At 40.6% G+C, this 24,972-nt stretch overlaps 1 protein-coding gene across 4 annotated transcripts in view; it reads right to left on the reverse strand.

The window, feature by feature from the left end:
• Nucleotides 1-7,787: 7,787 nt before the first annotated feature.
• The window catches only part of Elmod1 (ELMO domain containing 1), a 58,258-nt gene continuing 41,073 nt past the window's right edge, over nucleotides 7,788-24,972 (reverse strand). For all 4 annotated transcript variants that reach the window (XM_031343967.1, XM_031343969.1, XM_031343968.1 and 1 more), the window contains 5 exons: nucleotides 23,521-23,654; nucleotides 22,062-22,130; nucleotides 19,043-19,093; nucleotides 17,426-17,559; nucleotides 7,788-9,223 (listed from right to left, as the gene is read on the reverse strand). In XM_031343967.1, the coding sequence (XP_031199827.1) occupies nucleotides 9,051-9,223; nucleotides 17,426-17,559; nucleotides 19,043-19,093; nucleotides 22,062-22,130; nucleotides 23,521-23,654 (561 nt within the window). In that variant the 3' untranslated portion in view covers nucleotides 7,788-9,050. The remainder of the gene's footprint in view (nucleotides 9,224-17,425; nucleotides 17,560-19,042; nucleotides 19,094-22,061; nucleotides 22,131-23,520; nucleotides 23,655-24,972) is intronic.

The raw sequence follows: 24,972 nt of genomic DNA on the forward strand, positions 1-24,972 counted from the left end.
CAGTGGTTATATAAGACTGCACAAAACACACACACTCCAACGAATTACTTTTATCCACACTACCCATAAAAAGCAATTACATTTTCTATAACATTACTAACACAGAGAATCTTTATGGTGATGGAATTGTTCTAAGTATTGTCAGTGTTGATGATGGCACAAATCTGCCCTTATGTTAAAACTGCATAAAACTAAACAACAGACACTTTGGTTCATGGAAAAATGAGTGAAGTAGTGGACTGTATCAGTGCCTGTTTCCTGACTACCATATAGTTAGATATGACATCGTGGCAGGAGGAAAGCACAGGCTAGATGATATATATTCATGTCATTCATGAAAGTTGAGTGTTAAGTGGCAATATTCTTAGAAGTTTCATAAAAATGCTCTAGAGACCTGGGTTTAAAACTGAACAAGTAATATGATTTTAAGGTGTTAAAAAAAATAAAAATAAACACACAGAAAATCAGGAGTGTTTTAGAAAAATATTATTTAGGCCATCCATGCAGACTCATATTTGGATACATAGGGATAATTAAGAAGAGTCTCTCACATTTGTACAGTCATTCATGTTAATTCATTTCATACTTAAAAGGCCAGGAATGTAAGTATAAACAAAAAAGACCTGAAGTCAAGAAATTAGCTATGTGGCTTACAGTAAGGGTAGATGTAGACCAAACCTACAGTTTGATAAGAACACTTAAGTAGATTTCTTGTAAATGGATGATATTTTAAATTGAATTTACACACATTATATTATAGACTATGAAAAAAGAAGCAAATGTTTGCTAGTCTTTTGATTTAAATATTGATTCTATCTTATTTTGGTTCTCTTTTAAAATAAGGTCAGTAGAATTAGAAGCAGAGTTCATTGTTTTGGTAGAATTGGTGGTGACTTCAAGGTCCTGGATCCACTTCAGGAAGTACAAGGCTCAGACTTCAAATAACTTCTACGAAAAGTTATTGCTAAATATTGAATTGTATGTCCCACCCCACTCATACACTGAAACCCTAATATCTAATGTAACTGTATCTGAGTAATTGAGGTCAAATGTGGCCACAAGGGTGAGGCACTAATCTAATGGCATTGGTGTCCTTGTAATAAAAGACTGATATGCATCCCTCTGGGAGAATACACTAAGGAGGCCATATGGGCACACATTAGAAGGTGGCCATCACTAAGACGTGACTGGCCTGACATGCTGATTTGAGGCTTCTGGCTTCCAAACCCATGAGAATGATTTAGCCACCCTGTCTATGGTATTGTGAGTTATAGCCTAAGCAGATGATAACAGCTGCCAAGTATAACTGGGTGGTTTTATTACGTTGGTTCACATGTGAAGTCTATTTGTTATTTTACCAGCAGCTAGGAGGCTGGCTATTCTGGCAGACAACTTGAGAGAAGGAAATTTAAAGAAAGCCCTCGAGTGAGAGTTTGCACCGGCAACACCAGCTTTGGCTACAGTTGGAAGATTCGTGGGAAACACATCAGTGGGAAGTGTGAACAGAAACTCTAGAAAAGAAGCCGTTCCTGAGACTGATTGGCTAATTAGGATGTCAGTGCTCTGGAGAGACTGGAAGGTTGCAGGCCCAAAGACTAGTTATCTTAGCTTGGGCTAGTTATCTTAGCTTGGGCTACCTCCCTCCAGAGTAGCCATTCCTGGTCCACCTCTGAGTTGGAACTTGTGGTTACTTAAAGTCTTTTGGAATCTACTGATTTACCAGATCACTAACTCCTACCAATCCAAAACTAAGCATGTCATCAGATAGTGTCCTGGTCCTGTAGAAAGCTTCCCCCAGCTAGGCAGTGGTGGTGCAGGCCTTTTAATCCCAGCACGTGGGAGCCAGAGGCAGGCAGATTGCTGAGTTAGTGGCCAGCTTGGGCTATAGAATGAGTTCCAGGACAGCCAGGGCTACACAGAGTAACCCTGTCTTGAAGAAAAAAAGGCTTCCCCCACCTCTCTCTACCTCTATACCTCTCTCTCTAATGTACTCACTAATATATTTTAAACTTGCCTTGAGTTATAACTTTCTTTGTTCTGTAAAACTTCATGAAACTTCTTCCACTATGGAACATGGAACTTGGGGTAACCCAAATCTATGTTCCCAGGCCATGGCCACTCAAAATGGCTCCAGAATAAATGAGTATCTCTTATTACCTTTAAGATAAAAACTGTGGTTAGGGGTCAACAGAAAGCAAATACTTGTTCTCATGATGGCCCCTTCCCTCACCATGCCTGCATGTGACATAGACAGGGAACAACAGAACAACAATCTTTTCATGATTGTGATTGTTGTGTGACATTTTCTGTACCATGTGAACAAAGTGTTCTGACACAAACCCAATATATGTGATCTCACCAAAATCTAACTTAGTGAGCCAGTGAGTTCATGGAAGTGACTTACAGAAACAGAGGTAGAAGGTAACCTACAGGAACATGGGTGACTCAGTGATAGCTGCATCACCAAAAAAAATAAAAATAAAAATAAAAAAATGCATCACTGGAGCTCCATGTACAACTTGCAGGAGGCCCAGCTTCCAGCTTCTCCTTACTACTTATAAAACTGTGAGCGAGGCTTTGTGAACGCCGTGATTTTTTTAAGCACTGGGAGTCCTTTACTCCTTTACTGGCTAAGTTGTATGAAGCTCTCTCCTCACTCCCAGGAGAAGATCTTCCACGTCTGAGGGATAGCCATGTGGCTGAGGGAGGCACAGTGTCAGGTTGTACTGGCAAGAGCAGAGGACAAACAAAGGGAAGGCTTGCTTGTTTTCCAGGTCATTTACAATGCAAGCCAAACCTTGTCAGGTTTCAGTGGAGAGCCATCAGATCAATACCCCTGGAGCAGAACTTCTCAGCTTCACATGTTCACAGGCCACCCAGACAGGCAGTTAATGCAGTGGTGTTGTCGAGGAGCACCCCAGGTTATTAATTTTTCTCAGCACTCATGCTTGGGATCCACAGGACAGATTCAGAAAAGTCCCTAGTTTTATACTCGGGTGAACCTGACAGCAAAGCCACTATCTTATTTCCCATTTGATTCCCAGACTTGGCCTGATGCCTGGCACAGGAATAATTTCTCAATAAGTATTTGCTGAAGTGAATTAATGGCGATATTGGCTAGAAGGACAAATCTTATAGATTTCCTCCCGGTGATAGCTTCTAGCCAAAACCCAAACAGATACAAACCAAACCACGATTAAGCACGTATTTATTACTTTGAAGTCACAAAGTGCTTTAATTAATAATAACTTATTTAGTTCTCATGCTTTCTATAATGCTCTCAGGAGGAATGGTCATTATGCATTTGTTATGGATATGAAAACAAAGTTGGACAGGTTGAGTGTTGGCCCCAAGGAAGACTAGCACTACAGACACTGGGAAATGGACCTATTGGTTGCCAGGGATTTTTTGCTATACTCTGTAGAAAAAGTAAAGACTTAAGTGATTTTTTTTGTCAGCTTGAGGTTGTTAATGACCCCATTTCTCTATTGTCACACACTCAGCACAGACACACTATTAAGACCGAAATGTAAGTGTATGATATGAAACGTTTCTCAATAACTCCGTTGAGCTCTATGTGGGGTACTTGGGCAAACCAGGGGCCGCTGATGATTTATCCCTGTCCCAACAGAACAGTTGCATCTCCGTTCAGTTTCTCCCAAGCCTTCCCCAGAACAGCATCCCACAGATACCAAGTTCTCTAAGCATGAGGGGTTGACTCCTGCCAGTGAGCAGCCAGGTCTAGCCTGCCTGGTTCACAACAGCTCTCACAGTTGCTTTCATGCTTGCTCTAAAAGAAAGAACAGCAAGGGGTGGGGCTCTCTACACCTCAATTCAAGTCTCATGCTCTCCTCAGTTTGGGCTTCTGGCTTTAGAAATGTCTAGAATCAGAGTAGTTCGTTTAAGTCTTTGTATGTACTGCAGGTGAAAACCGTCAAGGGACGCTTTGACTTAGAGGGTAGAGAGGGTTTAACTTTTTTCTTTTTAAGTGTGTGTGTGTGTGTGTGTGTGTGTGTCTGTATGTGCATGTGATGTATGCTCACATGAGTGAGTGTGCAGGTATGCGTGCTTGTGTGCAAGCATGCAGAACCCAGGACAGAATGCCAGATGTCTTCTTTGCTCTCCGTGTCACTGCTTTGTGGCAGGGTCTCTTGCTGAATCAGGAGCTTACCATTCAGCTAGGCTAGCTGGCCAGTGAGTTCTTGGGATTCACCTGTTTCCATCCACGGATGCTGGGGTTACAAGCTTGCATATGGCTTTGTATGTGGGTTCTGGGTATTCAAACTCACATCCTTATGCTGCAGAACAAGGCTCTTACCCACTCAGCCATCTTTCCAGCCCTGTTTTTTCTGACTCTAATCGCAGTTTCTTTTATCTTTGCTATACTTCCCAAATTGTCATGAATTCTCATCTATGGTTTGTCCCAAAAGCATAACACAGTCTTATGTATTTAGATAAAAAATAGATTTGGGTCTGTGACCTTTCTCTGACTTCTTTCCTTACCATGTCTGTTGGGTCTCTGTGAAGCCTTTCAGGGATCTAAGCGGATGATATAATGCTCACTAGTGTGTCTGTAAGTGTTAACATTCTGGAGGCTGTGCCAGCTCAGAGGGGCAGGGGGGAAATGTATTATTAATGAAGAGTCCACATGTTGATGGTCTCACATGTTTCTTTTTCCGAGGACATGCCCTGTAGCATCTGACCTGAGCACGACCCAGCCTAAGCTCTGCAAGGTCATCTCTCTGAGGCTCCCCACCAGGAAGCAGGAAGAAAGGAGACAGCTTCCTTTCCCAGGGAGACAAGGATCTGGATAAAGAGTTTAGGATGCTGTCACAACTGTTTGTGTATCAAAGTAGGAAATTTCCTAATGGTGAATAGAGAGAAAATGAAACAATACTTGTAGAGATGAATTTACCTTGCAGAGATCTGACTGAGAAATATTATCATCACTTAGGAATAGAAATATCACTTAGGAGCAAGGCATGAGAATCTGTGCCTGTTTATAACCCACCAGAACCCCAGGGCAGTAGGGTAGAATTCTAAGTGGATGGTAGAGCAGTTAGAAGTCTTGGCTTATAGCCTTAGAGTTTGAGGTTTAGCTTAGCCTTCTTCATCTTCATCCACCTCCTCTTCCCTTCCTCCTCTTCCTCTTCTCTTTCTACTTTTGGGTCTTGAGATAGGACACCAGTCTGTAGCCTAGTCTGGCCTGGACCTTGTGATTCTCTTCCTTCAACCTCCTCAGTATTGAAATCATGGGTGTGAGCCACCATGCCTTGCTCATTTCCTTCCCTTTCTTGAATCCTCTGGCACTGCATTGAAATATTATAAGCCTGCTTGGCAAGAAAAGCATCGGGGCAGTGATGGAGAGATAGTTCAGAGGTTAAGAGCACTGGCTGCATTTTTAGAGGTCTTGGGTTCAATTCCCAGACATCACATGGTGGTTTACAGCCAACTGATATTTGTAGGCACCAAGCAGGTATGTGGTACGCATACATACACGCAGGCAAAACACATATAAAATAAAATGAATACATCTAGTGATTTAAAAAGGAAGGAAAAGCAAGCAAGGAGGCAAACAAAAGCTACCTGACTTCAGATGCTTACTAGGAGCTGCAGCCATGCAAGGTCAGGGCTAGCAGGGTCCTCATTCATGGCAATGGAGCTCACCAAATGCTAGCACCAGAAATGGAATCCATGCTGGGTCCATGTTGCACTCGGTTCTGCTTTCCTGCCCGCTTGATTATGCTCTCAGGAGAGCTGGAGGCAGTGCTTTGGCCGAGTATGTATTACTGTGCCTCAGGTTCTTCCATGTGGCTCTAGACTCAGTGGGCTAAGACTTTTTGCTTTCCATTTTCTCTCCCTTTTCTCTGTTTTCTCTAGAACCCTCTACTTCTTCCACCCTCACTCCATGAACTCTGGTCTCTTCTTCACGCCTATTCAGTCTGCACCTGGCCTCCTATGTTTACAGATCAGTAAAGCTTGTGCTCATGGAGATTGGTTTTCATTTCTCCATCACACTTTAGGTTCAATCACTGGAGTTGAAATTCTCAACTAGGACAAAACCCATACCTCCGATGGGCATGCAGAATCCCATGATGCACTTCTGCTACAGTGAGGAAGCAAACAGATGGACTTGTATCTTCACCATTGAGCTGTGAGTAGAGAAGTGTTATTTATATCTGCCTTTTGGTCTACATTGGTCATGTAACATCTGTTTCCTTAAACTGCTCCAGTTTAACCTGTCATAGCAAAGATGTCAACAGCATCCCTCTTCCCTCCCTCTCATCCCTCCTTCTATCCTCCCTCCATCTCTGTCTCTGTGTCTCTGTCTTTGTCTCTCTCTCTCTCTGTCTCTATCTCTGTCTCTCTCTGTCTCTGTCTCTCTCTCTGAAACATTCCCTGATTTGGAGGATGTGAAACCATCCCAGCTGTCTTTGGAATGATGTCTATCTAAGCTTCTTCACAAATACAGACAAGATGATGGATTACCATGTAAATACTTTTCACTACAGCACAATAACAAGAACTTGGAGAAGAAAAAATCCAGGCAAAGACTCAAGTTTCAGAAACGATACTTCAAAGAGTATTTTTTATATTTCCCCCTGTAGTGCAAACTAGAGTGTTTTAAAAATCATATATCAAATAGTGTTTTGGAAACCTTGAAATAAGTATGCTGCACAATTTACATTTTATGCGGTCAACCTTTGCTCAGTGGAATAAACATGAGCAAGCTAAAAATACTCTAGGGAAACCCATCCACATAGAGCATACATCATATATCTCTGCTGCTTTTGAAACCTCCTTTTCTTTTTCTCACCTTGCTCTGGGTTACTGGGTAGAATGCATCTCCTACAATGAGGTGTGAATGAGGAGGAGGCTAATAACACATCGAGGGAGCTGGCAGCAGTTGCTCATCCTAAAATCGTGCAGCCATGTTTAGATACTATTGGAATGCTTCCAAGGAACCAGGAGGGAATGTCTTAGCTTTGTAACATCTGCTATCTCCACCAGAGCAGCATAACTTGAGCTAAGTATCACATGCCATTAAGGTGCATTGCTGATACAGTTCTACATTAGAAAGGAAGAGGCAGTACAAAGATGTTGTTGGCAAAGTCTGCTCAGCATGTGGAGCCATGCCTTCATCTGCAAATGCAAGTACTGTTGTGTTCAAGACAAAGCATCTACTTGGCTCATAGCTTTTCCTTCTTCTAGAGACATTATTCCTGGGACACAGTAAGTGTTGACCAGCTCTCTCTTTTGCACTAGCCAAGGGCACAGGCTGAAGGAGAGGAAGTAGGAAGGCTACCACCTGGCTCTGGGAAAGAGAAAGGATGGCAGAATCCTAGAATGGGGAAATCCCACCAAGCAACCACAGGCAGCTGAGGGGTTTTAAATAGCAGATGTCTTGCAGTAATCAAGTCAGATTTTATAGGAAGTAATGAAGAAAAAGTAAGGAGGGCAAGGCATGGGGATGCATGTCTTAATCCTAGTGCTTTTTGGCAATGGAGGCAGGTGACTATGTGCATTCCAGGCCAGCCTAGTCTACACAGTGAGTCACAGGTCAGGCAGGGCTGTGATAATGAGATGCTGTCAAAAATTTAAAAAATAAAAATAAAAATAGCTTATTCATTAAAGTATCATCGAGCCTCAAGATTAAGGAAATCTCTCAGCCATAGCACATTCTGAATTACACCTGGCTGCTTGTCTTTGACATTCTACCCAGTCACATATTTGCATATCTTAAGACCTATAGAGCACACAGACTTCAGAAAGAAACCCACTCTCCATTACTGTAGAATGATATGCAATTTATTCATATACTGACAGTTAGGCAGTACTCAAAATTTATTTAAATAAGCAAGTGATTACACAAACATCTAATAATACTAAAATCGATAGTCCCAAAGTATAAAATACCATGGGTATGAAATACCATGGTAAATACTATTCAACAGACTACAATCATAATTCCAAACTAAATTACATTTTAATGAAGGTGATTCTTAGCAGTTTGAGGATGATTTTGTTTTTCTTCTTCCAAGCAACTTCTTCCACAGATGTAAGGATGCTAATTTCAGGAAATATTGCATGATATCATTGCTTAGGTTCCTGTGTTGTAACACATTTTCTTGCAAAAAAATTTAAAATATTGCCCCTTGACATAGAAACAAACTAGTCAGCACTCAATCCCCTAAGCAAGGATACTCAAATCTGGGGAGTGCTAAGAACTAAGTCTGGGCTCAGCAAGAGTCAGGTAGTGAGAAACTCTTTGTAGCCTTAGAAAGATATGGCTTCTTTTCTGGGGGCTCCAAGCATCATATACATATTTAGACATCCAAGCCACGACTGATGGGAATATAGTAGGATTCTATCTTGGTGACTACAGCACAGTTGCAACTGTGGTTAAGTTAGGCTACAGTTCTGCAGGATTTCACACGAAGATGTTTCCTATTTAAGCTAGTTTCTTATAGCCTCTTTACATTCTGGTGAAGAGCGGTTATCTGTGCAGGAAGAGTTTGGCTTATCATGTGTCTGTATTATTTTCAAAGTCTTACGCTTTACCCAGATGAGGCCCAAGCAAGAGCCCAGTTTGAGATGCTAGCAGCAGTCTTTGTGAAACAGTTTAATAAATATGAACACAGAATGAGGTTCAGCTAACTCTCTTACATACAAATTACAGCTACAGAATTATTACACATTCTTTAATATGGAATGATAAGGGGGGAGAAAAAATCTAAAAAAATAGAAAACTTTCTTCATACCTGGGTGCCAAGGACAGATGTTAACACTGCACAATGCCACAATATGAGCAATGGCTGGAGGGTAGATGCTCCAGAAATTGTGATATTTGGGGGAATCTTGGAATAATAACCAAGAGATGAAAATACTGTACCAAAAGGCATGCATTTATATATATGCATACACATATATATGTGTATACATATATATAATCACTTATGTGCATTAGGTGTGTGAGCTGTCACCTAAGCAGAGATCTAGGATGACAATGAGGCAGTGTTCTGGGGTATCCATTGAAACCAGTGTGGGCACTACATGTTGATTAAACCTTCAGATGCAGCAAAATGCGGGCACAGTGCCATATCTGGGTTCTGTAGCTGTTTTATGATCCTCTTGCGGAATTTCTCCCGCACACGATTAAATTCCATTATGTCCATGGGGTCCTCTTCAATCCAAAACTTGTGAAACTCATGCATCAAATAACCTGTTAGGGACAAGACAGTGATGAGTTTGCAAGGTTATCGTCCTTAGCCACATTCCAAACCTCAGTGGATGAGTAAAACCAGAACAGACTCCATGTTGGTCACAGCAAACACCCAGTTTCAATAAGATCAGTGGAGCAGAAGGTACCAAGCTGTCTATAATTTTCTCCTTTTGCAGCTAGTACTAGAGGAATTTTTACTCCACAACGCAGGAGAACAAAACAACATGCATATGAGTATGAGTCACGTTGGAAACGTATTCCTTTTTCTTAAGTAAAAATTGTTTTTAAATGCTTGTGAGTATTTCCCTGTTATGTGTGTTTGTGCACCACATGGCGTGGTGTCCCGTGGAGGCCAGAAGAGGGCATTGCATCCCCTGGAACTGGAGTTACAGCCGTGAGCTGCTATGTGGGTTCTGGAAATCGAAATGGGGATCCTCTGGAAGGGCAGTCAGGGCTCTTAACCACTGAGCCACCTCTCTAGCTCAACCTTGATTTTTTATTCTCTCTCTCTCTCTCTCTCTCTCTCTCTCTCTCTCTCTCTCTCTCTCTCTCTCTCTCTCTCTGGTCTCTGGCTGGCCTGGAACTTGCTCTGTAGATCAGGCTGGCCTCAACTCACACAGGTTCAGTTGCCCCTGCCTCCCATGTGCTTGGGTTAAAGGCTGCACCACCATGCCTTTATTTTCAAATATTTCAAAAATAGTTTCTTAAAATTACACTTGTTTGTGTATGTGTTTTCAAGTACATGGGTATGTGTATGTGTGTGCACATGTTAGTGGAGCCAGGGGATAATGGGTGTCTTCTCTCTATCTTATTTATCAAGATGGAGTCTCTCAATTGAACCCAGAGCTTGCCACTTCAGTTGGTCCTGCTCGCTAGCTTATTCTGGTCCTACACTCTACATCTTCTGAGCACCAGGACTGCAGATGGGCCACCATGCCCACTTGGCATTTATGTGGATTCTGGGGATCTGAACGCTGGTTCTTGTGTTTGCAAGGCAAGTAAGCCATCTCCCTCCATCCCAAGAACTTACTCTAAAAGGCTGACAGTGCCTCCTTCATCCTTTTCCTTCCAACTAAATTAACACAATGGTCCACCCTTTCAGAATTACTCCACTCTGCCTTTTTTCCCTCTTGATATTCAATTTACCTAAAATCTTAAATTATCCAGACACATCAAACAGGTCCATTTAACCATTTATTATGAGACAGTAAGAACTGTGAATCAAGTCTGAGCCTCAGAGTCCTTATGTGGTTTCATATTCAACTGCTCTTGTCTTTCAAAGCTCTTATCTATGAAGACTGAATGAGAATGGAAATTTCTGGGGAATAAATGTCGAGTATCTGAATCTGTTGTTTCTTTCTTCCCTTTCTTTCTGTTTTCACACACGATTTAAAACGATGAAATGTGAGTACTTCCTCTAAAAGGCAGTATTATATATTTGTATGTGGGGAAACCCGAATGCAAATGCAGGCCTCTCTCTAAAATAATAAATGTATAATAAATATAAAATAAGAAAATAAATAAGAAAACAATCCAAGTTTAAAAAGAAAAGAAAAAGTGAATGCTACAAAGTTGTTCTTTGTTTTGACTTTAGAAGGTACAAGGAAAGAGAGCCAGAACCCTGGAGAGGACACTGGCTGGAATCTCCGTTCTTTTAGGTTCACATATAAAGAGAAACCGGGAGGAAGGAGCAGGGGGAGGAATAGGGGCATAGGAAGAGAACACAGAACAAACATATTCAACAGAATACCAAAGGAAAGCCAGTAGCTTTTCCTGTTTAACTGACAATGTATGCAAATACTTTCAACACAACCCTATAAACAGTTTGAAAACATCATTTATTCCTATCTCACTGCACAGTATTTGAGGTGTTCTTCCCCAATATACATTTCAATGGGGACCCATTCTCACCCTTTCTTTGCCCCATGTTGCCTGTTTAGGAATATTTGCACATTTTTAAGAACTCAGTCACTAAAGCGTGGGAGGAATGGTTGAGGGAGCAATTATTTCACATTTATTTTGGGTTGTCTGTTCTGTTCCATTTCTTCTCTTTTTCTTTCTTTCTTTTGACAAGGTCTCTTGCAGGTCAGTCTGACCTTGAACTCACTAAATTGCATAAGACCTTGAATGCTTGCCTGGTTCTCCTGTCTGCACCTCCCCAGTGCATTATCACACCTGGTTTATATAATACCGAGGATTGAACCTAGGACCCTGTGTGTGCAAGGAGAACACTCTACCAGGCGAACTACATCTCCAGCCCCATTCTACTTCTTCCAGGCCAATGGAAAATATTGCATATTAACATATCTGATGGAGGTATTTACTTCCCTTACCCAGCTGGCCATCAGGCTACACATAAACTGACTACCAGGAAAACTGCAAATCAAGTCCACCATCTTGCATCTTACCCATTCTAGGAGTTGCCTTATCTGTATCTACTCATATGACCCAGCCCAAGGCTGCTTCCAGGCTTGGACATCTCTAGGAAAAACACTGACAGTTACATAGATGGGGGAATGATTTGGTTTTTGTATTTTTAAAAGACCTTGGTATGTGGCCCTGGCTAGACTTTAATTTGTAATCCTCCTGCTTCATCCCAAGAGTCTTAGATGGTTCTAGAGCTGAAAGCTATTGGAACAAATCTAGTCCTTCTCTGACACTTGCAGTGTGTTTTGTGCCCAGCCCCCATCTCCTCTTCAGGCTAAGTGCCTGGCCTTCCCATCATAGCGCATGTGCAGTGAGTGAGTGATGGAGACTCTTTGCCCTACCCACCCAAAAGAACTCAATCTTCCACCCACTTCAGTGAGTGCAAAAGGTCCTAAAATATCTCAGGACTGACCTAGAGTAATTTATTAAATATGCAGATGAACCCAGATTCAGCCAGATAAACCACATACCACTGAAGTTTAAAAACTTTAGGTCTAGTAGACTCCATTTTTTTTTACATCTTCCACCCCAGGCTCTTTCTAGGAATGTTTCAATTGATATTGTTCTAAAAGAAATGAATGAGAATTCACAATTTCTACGTTTCTTAATATATAAAACACACAGATACTTTCCCCAATAGGTCTTGGAGCTCAAATAAACATACTTGAGTTCTTTTTGCTAGGAGAGTCAGATTGCTTTTTTTCTTATTTATTTATTCTTTTCTCATATATTACACCAAAACCACAGTCTCCCCTCTCTCCTCTTCTCCCAGTCCCTCCCCACAGCCCCCCTTCCTCTCATATCCACTTTTCTGTTTCCCTTTAGAAAAAAGTAGCCCTCTCAGGGATCCCAACCAAGCATAGCATAGCAAGTTACAATAAGCCCAGGCATATGCTCTTATGTCAAGACTGGATGAGGCAACCCAGGAGGAGGAAAATGGTCCCAAATGCAGGCAAAGAGTCTGAGGTAGCCCCCAATGCCCACTGTTAGGAGTCCTACAAGTAATACCAAATTATACAACCATAATATATGTGCAGAGGACCTCGTGCTGACCTATACGGGCTCCCTGATTGTAGGTAGGTTCAGTCTCCGTGAGCCACCACGAGCCCTGCTTAGTTGATTCCGCAGGGAATGTTTTTGTAGTGCCCTTGATCCCTCTGGCACCTACAATCCTTCCTCCCCCTCTTCCACGAGATTCCTCACATTCTGTCTGCCTTATGTCTGCCTGTGGGTGAGAGTCAGATTTCTAATATTATAAATTAAGATCATCCACGATGCATCCATCTCATTAGCATACGCCCGTTGACAGTAATAAAAACAAGTACTGTGAAAGCCAACTTCTTAATTTGATTTTTGACTCTATTTACATGGTACAATGTGATAATTTGATGCACAAGTATGATGTGGACTATCAAATCAAAATATGTAGAATCTCTAGCTCCTTTTGATGAATAATTTATTTTCTATAGTACACATAAAGTTGCCCACCTTTCTATACTGTGCAGACGCCCACCTTACTCCTATCGGGATGTAATACATCACACAGTTCTAGAAGAACTTAAACACGGTTGTTTCCCCCATTTTTCTCTTGTGCACACAATGACAGAAGACCATCTTCGAGAGTGATGGTGCTTCACAATCTGACACCATTTTCATAATACTTTATAAGTACAAATGTGAACTGTAGACAGATTCCCCGAGACTCTCCCTATGTTATCAGGAAAATGAAGAGAGACTATATAACATGGCTGCTACAATATACAGGAATGGTGACCTGGATGCCAAATTACATATTACTCTATTCATGTATGTGTTATTACACAGCATTCAAAGATTCATTTGACCAGTTGTCTGATCGACCCATCTACCAATTATGCATGTAACAGATACACTATTAGCCACCGAGGATGAACAAAAAGGTAGAGTTCTCATGTTTCCTAATTCTCTGTCTTTTGGAGAGAGAGAGATGGGTATTCAATTTCCTGACAATGATTTGTTATCTGAGACAGCTAATAAAGTAGTGTGAAAAGGGGAGGGAAAAAACAGAGTCAATCTATTGCTTCTAGCTTTCAATTTCATTCATTCCCCAGTGCTGTAGGTTGCCCAAGCAGATTTTATATCTCTGTCTTACAGATGTGAGCACTGGGTTCAGCAAGGAAGCTTGAACAGTACACAGTCACCCAGTGAACAGCTGGATGCCAGAGCTGAAGCAGGCTGTCATCCCATGATCAGCACAGGCTGTCTCTCCTGGTGCCTTCTGTTCCTCTGGTGCTTATTTCTATGTAATAGTTCCTTCTCATGAAGGTCAGAGAAAAAGATAACCCCTCCCTCTTCTCTACTTGTCCTTTCCTCTGATCGCTACACCTAGCCTTACCCATTATAGCTGGGCTGTGTTCAGTGGAGCCTCAGATTGGATGTCATTTTTACAACACAGTGCCTTGGAGGCACAGCTTTCACCAAGACTGTAGTCAGGACGATAGAGCCATTACATTCTTATTTCTTTCCTCTAGATGAAATACTTGTTTTGAATACTAATTTGCCTCGCCATCTGAAGCCTGCTGCATATTTATTGCTGCTTAAATGTGTCTTGGCCTTGCTTCACTGCATCCTTCCTGTTAGTTGAAAGCAAAGGCATGTGCAAGGACACAGATAACTGCAAGCATATTACAGTGGAGAGGTTCAGAAGTGACCATGCCCAATGGAGGGACAATGAATCCAGGACGCAGTGTGCCTCTTCTAACAATGCCCACTCTCTCTGCCCATAGCCCAGTCTGTTAGGGACTGCTGCTCTTTCTACAACCTGAAGAATATCCTGGGAAATAAGACTCGGCTTTATGCTTACTTATCTGGGCTAGGAGCCTTTTGAAAAAGCCTATCAGTTGGGTAATGCTAAAACATTATCCATATCAGTTACACCCTCTCTTTCCCTGAAAAAAGGATAATTCGATATTGTAGAATCTTCTCTGTCCATCCATCCACCCACCCACCCACCATATGGTTACTAAACACTCTCTACTAGGCTGATCATATACCAGTAAACAAAACATCTACTCCTACCCTTAAATGCCAGGCTTTTTCCCCCCTGGGAGATGTTGATTGCTTTGTGGTTTTGATTTTTAACCCCAAGAAGATGAATTGAAAGTCTGTAGGCAGATCCCTTCTAAGCCGTCAGAGCTCTATGGCATCTCATAGAAATGTCTATTTTGTATCTCCAAATAGATTTCCCCAGAGGAACTCATCTTTGGTTTGCCTCAAATTAATCTCATTGTATTTCCCCTTACAAGAGCTTCTATGATTTCTTTAAGATGGAAAGCATAGAATAGGGCAGCTTATAAAACCTAAGGAAACACAGAGCAGGGGCTTTTATTTGTTATGCTTATGTTTTCCAACGTGATTCAGAGTTCTTTAGTTCATTCTGAATTCTTCTCTTATACTTCCTGTATCATATCTAATCAATACTGCCCTCTTTACTATACTGCTTGGATCTGCTGTGCTCTCCTGTCTTATGGCCTGTGTCCTTGGCACATCTCTGGCTTGACCACTCAGCACCCATCACTTTACTTTCTGTCACTCATCCTTTGGTGTCCACTGAAAGTGGCATTGCTTTAGAGAGCTCTCTCTGCCTCTCAGACTGGGTGGGCAATGACAGCCATATACCTTTATTACCCAGTGTGTTGTACTTATTTGTTTAGAGGCCAAGATTCTTCAGTAGTGTCCGTTGGAAATAGAATTGTTACAGGAGTGAATATAATCACCCGGTGGTCAAAAGAGGTGCTACAAAATGTCATATGAGGGACTTATCTTTTCTACTGACAAGTTATAAAGTAAATCTTTCTTTAAATATCCTTTCATTCTTATCAGTTATACTTATCTTGTTCAGCACCGGATAGTTTAATGTGTTTTGGTGGGAAAACAAAGCCCCACCAAAGACAGTAACTTCTCCTATCTTGACCCTTGTTCTATAGTTGTGTCAGCTGATTCTTTTGACAGCTCTACATAAGATACGTTCCATTTGGGGTTTTTTGAAACCCCTCTGTACAGAACATAAGGGTTTAGCTCCTGTTCACAGATCTTGCCATACCATTTCTTATTGTTTTCTTAACCAAGTACTAATTGCCTACTTTGTTCATGTACTTACTTTTCTGATCCATTTAACCACAAACCACTTTCCCCAAGGATGCCAAAAACATCCTCGATGTGTTAGAATATGGTGGATGCTCTCTCAGTTTCAGAGCTTTGTCAAAACTCATACCTGTTCTCAGCCTATCGTGTGGGACCCTCCTTGGGGACCTTTTCTTCATCTGAAGGGTCCCTTCACTTCTGGAAAGATCTTCTGTTGTCTAGGTTCATTTATTCTTCTCAGAATCACTCTTGGTTTTTGTTTTTTATTTTTGTTTTTGTTTTTGTTTTTCGAGACATGGTTTCTCTGTGTAGCCCTGGCTGTCCTGGAACTCACTCTGTAGACCAGGCTGGCCTCGAACTCAGAAATCTGCCTGCCTCTGCCTCCCAAGTGCTGGGATTAAAGGCATGCGCCACCACTGCCTGGCTTTAGAATCACTCTTTTATTTTGTGGAAATGTTATATTTTTCAAGAGTTTCCTGATCAAGTTATGGGGAAGTAAAGTATGGAAGACCTTGCATTTAGTTTTTAAAAAGTCTCTTCTATTTTGATGCTCAATACTCAATTGGTAAGTGAGACTGGGAATATAATTTGAAATTGTAAATCATATTCCCTGTATCCCATCTTAAGTTTTTGTAGTCACTTTTCCTTGGTGTTTTATGAGACTGAAGCGCTACCTACTGCGCTAAGGAGGCACGTTTCCTTGGTGTTTTAGAATAAAATGCTGCTTTTGGGAAGTCTAGGATAATCTCAGTTCCAAAGTTTTTGAGTGACAGTTTTGGGAAATTTCAGGATCATCTCTTTACAATGTCATAATACCTTACAGTGACATAGACCTTGGTTTGGTAGATCTTAATCTATTATGTTGGTGCTTAGAACTTAAAATAAAAAAACCCATCCTTCAGGCCTAAAGCTTTATCATATTAATTAATTAACTAATTAAATATGTGTGTGCACGTGCACGTGTGCACAATAGTGCATATGTGGAAGTCAGAGGGCAGCCTGTAAGACTTGGCTCTCGCCTTCTATTATGTGGGTGTTGGGGACCAAACTCAGATCTTCAGGCTTAGAAGCAAGTGTCTTCACCCACAAAGCCATCTTGCTGGCCTGGTATTTTTCTTGATTGATTTCTTTGTTTCTTTTCCCTTAGTTTCTCCTCTTTGTGACACCTCCTTCTTCAGATAGGAGGCTTCCCACAAAGGCTCTTTTGTGCTTCAACCTTCTTTTTTATTTTTAAACTTTTCATAAAACTCTTTTTAATCTATATTCTAGGCAAGACTTTCAACATTACTTTCTAATCTCCTTGTGAATTTCATTTCTGTCAAAACATAGGACCTGGTAATCAACTCAGACTGTCTTTAGAGTTACATTCTTTAGTGTTAATCCCCCGTTAAGTCAGACGGAGACAGACAAAGGTCAGACCAGAGGTTGACACAATGTATATTCTATAAGAGCTGGGGAAAAGAAACATCCATGACACCCAGAAGTATAACGCCTCGGTGTTTCAATGAGAAAATGAAGAGTCAAAAGTGTTAAGTGCAAAAGAACTTCCTCAAAGGTCCTAAGGCGGCTCCTTCACAGTGACCTCTCAGCTTTGATTCTTGTCTGGAGTACTCCATAGAAACCCACACTGATAATTAAACAATAGACACTTACAGAATGTTTGTTGGAAGTGAGACAGTGTTGGAGCTTCTGGGGCGATGTTGTAGAAGTGTGTTTTCAGAGCACCGCTCACGAGCAGATTATATGCCAGGTCGGTGATATTGATGCCCACAATTGCAAAGGAGTACCTGCAGGTAGGATCCACAAAATCCACAAGTGTTACAACATGAGATAGAAGCACTTCAAACACTGATAACCTGGGTTGTAAATCCCAATGAAGTCAACAAGTGACAAGCCACCCAGTCATCTCTACCATAACAAAGTCTTGTCTTTGAACTTTATCACAAAGTTTCAGTAGCATGTGCTAAGAGAATTGAGAGTTCTCATGCTTTGACCTGGTAATTCCATTTCCAAACATATGTTAGGTCAGTGTCCAAATTTGACACAGCTTTATATATAAGACCATTTATTACAGCAGTATTTATTATGGTGACACACAGAAACCACTTGTGATAGTTTGTACATGCTTGGCCCAGGAAGTGGCACTATTAGAAGGTGTGGCCCTATTTGAGTAGGAGTGGCCTCATTGGGGTAGGTGTGTCACTGTGGGTGTGGGGCTTTAATACCCTAGTCCTGCCTGGAGTTGAATATTCTACTAGCAGCCTTCAGATGAAGATGTAGAACTCTCAGCTCCTCCAGCACCATGTCTGCCTGGATGCTGCCATGCTCCTGCCCTGATGATACTGGACTAAACCTCTGAACCTGTAAGCCAGCCCCAATTAAATGTTGTTTTTATAAGACTTGCCTTGGAAAAAAAGCCCTAACTAAGACAGCATTCAAATATGCTAAAAAGATTACTAAATTATGGAAAATTTTGGTGGTAACTAAATTATGGTAATTTTACAGCTAGCTGAAATTGCATTCGTAGAGACTTTAAAGCAAGATACATTCGTAGAACATGCCAAGATTTAGTGTAGGTGCACATGTGTGAATGAGAAATGGCTCTGAGTGGTAACTATAGGTGTGCAAAAGTGCTAAGGCAGGCTGAGTTCTGGTCAATATTCCCATGTTTTCCTAAATTTAACTTTTCTCTCAGAAAGATTTAAGTTATCACCACGAAGTATATTTTATGTCCCTTTTCTACAGAAAGGGAACAGAATACTTAAATTCTTTCTGTTGTTATAAGTCCAGCATAAAAATAAGTAATGAAATAGGCCATTAATAACATCGGTTAATTTGTTTGTTTGTTTGTTTGTTTGCGAGTGCATATGATCTTGTGTGTGTGTGTGTGTGTGTGTGTGTGTGTGTAGATCAGGAGACAATTTGAGCATCCTTTCTTTCTACATATAGGTTCCAAGGATCAAACTGAGATTATCAGGCACAGTGGCAAGTACCTTTCCTACTAAGCGATGTTGCTAAGTTACCAAAAGTAGAAATTGTAAATAATTTTCAAAATTTACTTTATTTTTAAAATGAGTATTAGTGTTCTGTCTGTATGTATATCTGTGTGCCATGTGAGTGCCTTTTCCCATGGAAACAAGTAAAGGCATAGGATCTCCCAGAACTGGAGTTATAAACAGTTGGGAGTTACCATGTGGTGCTGGGAATCAAGCCTAGTTGTGCTATCTCTGGACCAGGGCTGAAGGTTTTCATGTACAATCCCATACTTACCCGATCGCTTTATCCATCTTATTCTTTTCCCATTCTGTTTTGCTGAATTTGCTGAAAGAAAGAATAAACAAATTAACACTTAACATATTAATTTGTTCTTGCTCCCCTTGAATGCTTATACTAAACTGTTAACTACACAGAGAAGTACGTAACACCATTATCACACTAAGTCTGAATATATCGCTGCTGAGAGCAACAGTGCAAGCTCCACATGGTGACACATCTGTAATCCCATCTATCTCCATTTGCATTGTTGCTTTTAGAGCTGATATATTCAAACTGACCAGTTTTAGCTAGCACACATATACATATAGTTAATGTCGACATAACATAACATAAGAAGATTTTGAACTCTAGGTCAGTTTGGGCTACATAGTGAGACCTTGTCTCAAAAACAAACAAACTTTAGCATTGGAGTTACATGCGAATTTAAATCCTCCCAAGCAGGAAAAAGGAGAATTTTCTAGAGCAAATGGCACACTGAAAACACTCATGTAACACAACACCACACACAGACACAGACACACACACACACAGAGTAAGAGATGGAGAGAGAGAAAGAGAGAGAGAGAGAGAGAGAGAAAGAGAGAGAGAGAGAGAGAGAGAGAGAGAGAGGGTATAGGATATTAAAACACATGTGTTTTCTACTCTGAATAACTGAGTACGATGCCAAATCACTGTTGGAATTCATGTTAAAATATTCCTATTTTAAAAGTGTGGTTCCTAACCAACAAATTAAACTAAAGAGACACCAGAAAAGTTTCACCTCTAAAAAAAGATTCATCTTCAAAAATGCATTGAATTGCATGTGAAATTTAAAAATTTCTTAAGTATCCATTTTCTCTTCAACAAAGCTTTGAAAGTCCACAGTGTGTCTAATAAATCCTGTCTCTACATTTATTAAGTGAAATCTTTGCATTTGAAATGTAAAAAAAGGCCAAGTAGCTTCCACTTATTTGACTACTTATATCTCCCAGATTAACAAAAATCAACAGACATAATTCTACTCTTAAAATTGCATCTACCTTTATCTGTCAAGTTACTGTAGGACTATGAATAGTCCCAAAGGTAACAATATATCATGTTTGCTGAAGGGCATCTTGGAACATCCTCTTAGAACATACATTTTTTGTCTCACTCTTGAATACCTAAAATATGTAGGGCCTGATAGAAGCTATGATGATACCATAATTGGTTAAAATATACTTCTTTTAGGCAATTACATAAGAAAAATATCCGCATTTTCAAGCCCTTCTGATTCACATTTGATGACCTTCACCATCAGTTTGAAACAACTAATTCAAAAGCCTCTTTCTCTGTGACTGGATTGTAGCTTGAGGGCTAAACTAGGTTCCTCACAGCACACACAGAGAGGCTGGTCTTCTTAAGAGTTGTCCACAGTTTCTCCAACCACAAGGAGCCACAATTGTGAAGCCTCTTTCCCCTTGCTTGAGGATGGCTTACTGATGAAATTAATCTCCCTTCAATGTTTATTCGAAAAATATTTTAAGCTTATTATTACTTCCCGAGATCCACAGAGCATCCATGGTTTCTGGTTCTGATCCAGAAACACTACTTGGAAAGACCCCCAGACCCTCAGCCAACTTTAATTACAGGGCATTCCGAGGCTCCACAATGTACAACTATGCAATCCAGAAGACAGTTTAAAATCCAAAATAGTTTGAGTTTGTAATCTATCAAGTATGAATATGTAATCTATCAAGAAACAGCTAGCTGATGTGAATGTTTTTCTTAAAATAAATAAAAGTACAGAAAATAAATTTTTAATCTTATGAAAGACTATAAACATAAGTTTGGGAAAGTAGTGTAATTTGATGAATCTTAGCCAAATGGAACCAGGAGGCAAAAAATAATAAGCCCAGGTCAGCAGATTTCCTGGATTTTACGACTGCTATAATAATACTTTATGTTTATTTAGCCAGTAGTATTTAAGCACTATCAGGTGGAAGACCAAATGAAATCATATGGGACCTGGTAAAATAAAAGGAACTCTTGTGAGAAGAGCTACTCTTCAGAATGATCAAATTGGAAATATATCAATAAGGGCCAAGAGTGGTGAGGCACGCCCTTAATCCCAGCACTTAGGAGACAGAGGCAGGCTGATCTCTGTGAGTTTGAGGCCAGCCTGGTCTACAGAGTGAGTACCAGGCCATCCAGAGCTACATAAAGTTTTTCGAGACTGTGTCTCAAAAAGTTACTAATCAAAGATTAGTTTTTTTACTATGCAAAAAAAAAAAAATCCAAGTAAAATGTCTCTTGAGGGGATTAGGTCATGTGTGTGGGATGTTCATCTTTTTAAAAGAAGGGATTAAATGTCCTGCAAACCAGGCTTGGCAAATTCTGGCTTCTTGACCCTTTCATTAGATTAGATCAGTTTGGCTTTTAGCTCATGAAAATGCAGTCTGTGAATTATAAACTATATCAGATTAAAAGTTGGTGACGTTGTTTTTAAGTGTTTTCCATAAATCTACTTATTTTAGAAATTCTTAACCCATTCATTCTAAAATAGAATAAAAACAAAACACAAAAACAAATAAAAATACCTTATTTCCTCTTTAGAGATATCCCTTCAGTATTCAGTCAAAGAAAAAAAAAATCAAGTAAATGAAATGCAAATACAGTTCCGAACTTTAAAACAAAATGGCCTTTGTGAACCCTTTCTCTGTTGGTCTTTGAACTTGTGACTTCCATTTCCCTCTATGCCCACGCCACACTCCCTCGTCTCTGAATTCTTCCCTCCATACATGTCTCTCCATGCTCACCTTTGGATTTTCCCAGACACTCTTGACACACACTTACTTGAAGAACACCACTCTACGTTCTAAATCCTGAAATGCGCATCTGAAGTATTAACCTTCTTGTTTAGCACCTAGCGAGAGCACTTTAAACTTGGCTTCCAGTGAGCTGGCTCTTCTGATATTCTTCTCTATAGATCCATGTGAGAAATGATAGTTACTAATCCAAAAAGCCTAATCCATCTTTTATTTTGAACAATTACCTGCATTTTGGATGAACAGAGTCGGAGAGAACCTGCTGAGCCACGGTGGCATCCCTTTCTGCGAAATATCTGAAGGGAGAGGGAAGGAGCGTTGTGACCGCACCGTCTGCGAGATAGCCACCGCATGTGGTGGTGCTGAGGGCACTTGGCACTCAGAGGTAGACACAGGCATGAGACCATCACTCTTCTGAGCCAGCAGACTTGAAAATTTAATTATGAACTTTGTTACTACCCAGGGAGCTAAGTATATAACTGAGAGTTATAGATAAGGGGTCAGGTGATTGAACGGAATGAAGACCCCCCCGGGGGGCATAAGATGGAGAGAAGCAACATGGCAAAGGGGAGAGGGCACTCCAGGTCCCTTCTCTTCCCTTCCCTTCATTCTCTGTTTTCCTTCTGTCCTTTCTTTCTTCCTATTCCCCACCTCCCTTACACAGTGCCTCTGCAGCTCAGGTTGGCATTGAATCCATTAAACAGCCAAGGATGAGCCCTGATCCCCTTGAACTTTTCTGTCTCCCAAGAGTTAGGATTTCAGGTGTGAGCCAGGATGCCCAGATCAAAGGCATCTTTCTTAGAAAGCAGTCACACTCTATTTGGATTCTTGATGATTAAAAAACATCTCCTAGGACTTAGAGATGCTATTCAACAACTAAATTTCTGCCTTGGAGCGGATTAGCAATGAACTTTCATAAAACACACAAAAACCTCACAACAGCCTCAAAAGGGCTTCATAAAAGTATGTAACACTGGTAATAGTAAAACTATCACAAAGTTACTAATGCATGCGTATATAATTTATTATAGAAATCTAAAAGGGCACAGGGAAATTCTAAATCTATATCTAAAAGGGTATGTTTTAGATTTATTTATTTTGTATGTCTGTGCACATGTGGAGGTCAGAGGACAGCTTAATGGTCTGTTCTCTCCTTCCACCATGTAGGTTTCCAGGCTCAAGCTCAGGTCATTGAATGAGGCAGCCTGCAATTTTCCCTGCTGAAGCATTTCAAGGCCCAGAATTGACCTTTTTTAAAAGAAGTATATATTGAAATATGAGATGACAAACGGTCTAGGATTGTCATTAAGTTTTTTTTTAATTTTTTAATTAAAAAAATTTTTTTTTGGTCTAAAACTAATGTCACAAATTTTGTGTTTAGGCCATCAATATAAAAGGCTTTTTGCATGTGGCTTAAAGTGTTACATAATGAAAGAATTTAAAAATCCATATCTAAGAGCTGCTTTAAACATTTCTATGAAGTCTATTGTACTATAGGCAAGATAGGCAAGGAGCTGGCAAGTTTTAAAATTGTAGGAACCCGATTCCTTCTTCAGAGGATAGGCATAATCTTACAGCATCTCCTGGGACATGACGTTTGAAAGTGATGACCCCTCTTTGCAGTTTTAGCCCCGGCAGACTAGCCCAACCTTGCTCTCCCGCTCGACCATTCTTTATTTTACTCACTGCAGATTGTAAAGGCCCAGAAGGCCCATTCCTCGGAAATCTGTTTTCGGATCATCGCCTTGGAAGCCAATCTCACACCACTGCTTAGAAATCCGAGACTCCAGTGGAGTGTTGGGCTTCAGGAACTCCCATAGCTGGAGACAGAGGAAAAGAGAAGCAAGCATGCGTGGGTGTGCACACACAAGTGCCCTGTCTTACTGCCTCAGACGCTGTGAGCTGTATTCCAACAAGGGGATTTTCAAAGGCAAATATATGCACATATATTACCATAGCAGTCCTCAAAGGTGACCCAACACCTATCTGGGTTGGATGATAAAAAAAAAAAAGCCCAAGATGTTATTTCACACTGAGAGCAAGAGGCTATAGGCCTTTACTCTCATCTCAAGGCGAGATCTCAAGGGCGAGCCGTAGAACGCTGTTACAGAGCTGTTGCTTTGAAGACAACGGATGTATACCTGTATAGTCTAGTGTTTAAACTCTTCATAGTTTTGTTCCTAATTAAATGAGGTAAAGCGATAAATAATTTCTCACAGAAATGCTCTTGGGGAGGGGGCTCTAAAATATGAAATCCTCAAGGGAAAAGGAGATTGGAAAATGTCGAGGTCACCTGTTGTTCAACAGAAACCTTACACCAATATGCTTAGCATGAACCCCATTAATAAGAACAATAGTGGACTGGTTTGAGTTTCATTTCTTAGGTCTTACTGTGACGGGCGTAAGAGCAAATACCACACAGCTAAAGAAACATCAGCATCGTTCATGAGTGAGTCTCAAAATACATTAGCATCTTGAAGAGTTGCCTAAAATAATCCCATTCAAAATCAACTATATTTACCAGTGGAAAGTACAAATGCGGAACATTATACTTCTCACTGCGTTATAAATTTAGTTTATTTTCCAGGTTTTCTATGGAAAACTAGGTTTAGGACACATCATAGTGATAGAGATAGGTCGATGGAGGACAGGTTCATGGTTCTCTATAAGTGTGTAATGCTCAAACATAAATGCAGCTCTGAGCCTCCTGATAGGTTCTGGGAATTGAGTTTGGGTCCTATGCAAGAGCAGGAAGTTCTCTTAACTGCTTAGCTATCTCTCCAGCCCCACAAATATTAAATATATTCAAATTATTATATTTTATTTCTTTGTGTGTGTATGTGGTGGTTATGTGTGTTAGTACGCGGTGTGTGTGTATGTGTGGACATGTCTGCACACATCTGTTCACTTGAGTGGAGCCAGAGATTGGTATTGTCTTCCTCAATCGGTCTTTACCTTACTTTAGTTTTTTGACACAAGGGCTCTCAGGGAACCTGGAGCTCACTGATTCAGCTAGATTTGCAGGGTGTTGCAGATTTAAATTGCACGTCCTCATGCTCACATAGTAAGCACTTGGCTGATGGCCTTTTTTTCCAAGCTGAGATCAACTCCCAAAAACCTGTACAAAAGCTTGGAGCG

Source organism: Mastomys coucha, unplaced genomic scaffold (assembly GCF_008632895.1).
Source record: "Mastomys coucha isolate ucsf_1 unplaced genomic scaffold, UCSF_Mcou_1 pScaffold23, whole genome shotgun sequence".
NCBI lineage: Eukaryota > Metazoa > Chordata > Mammalia > Rodentia > Muridae > Mastomys > Mastomys coucha.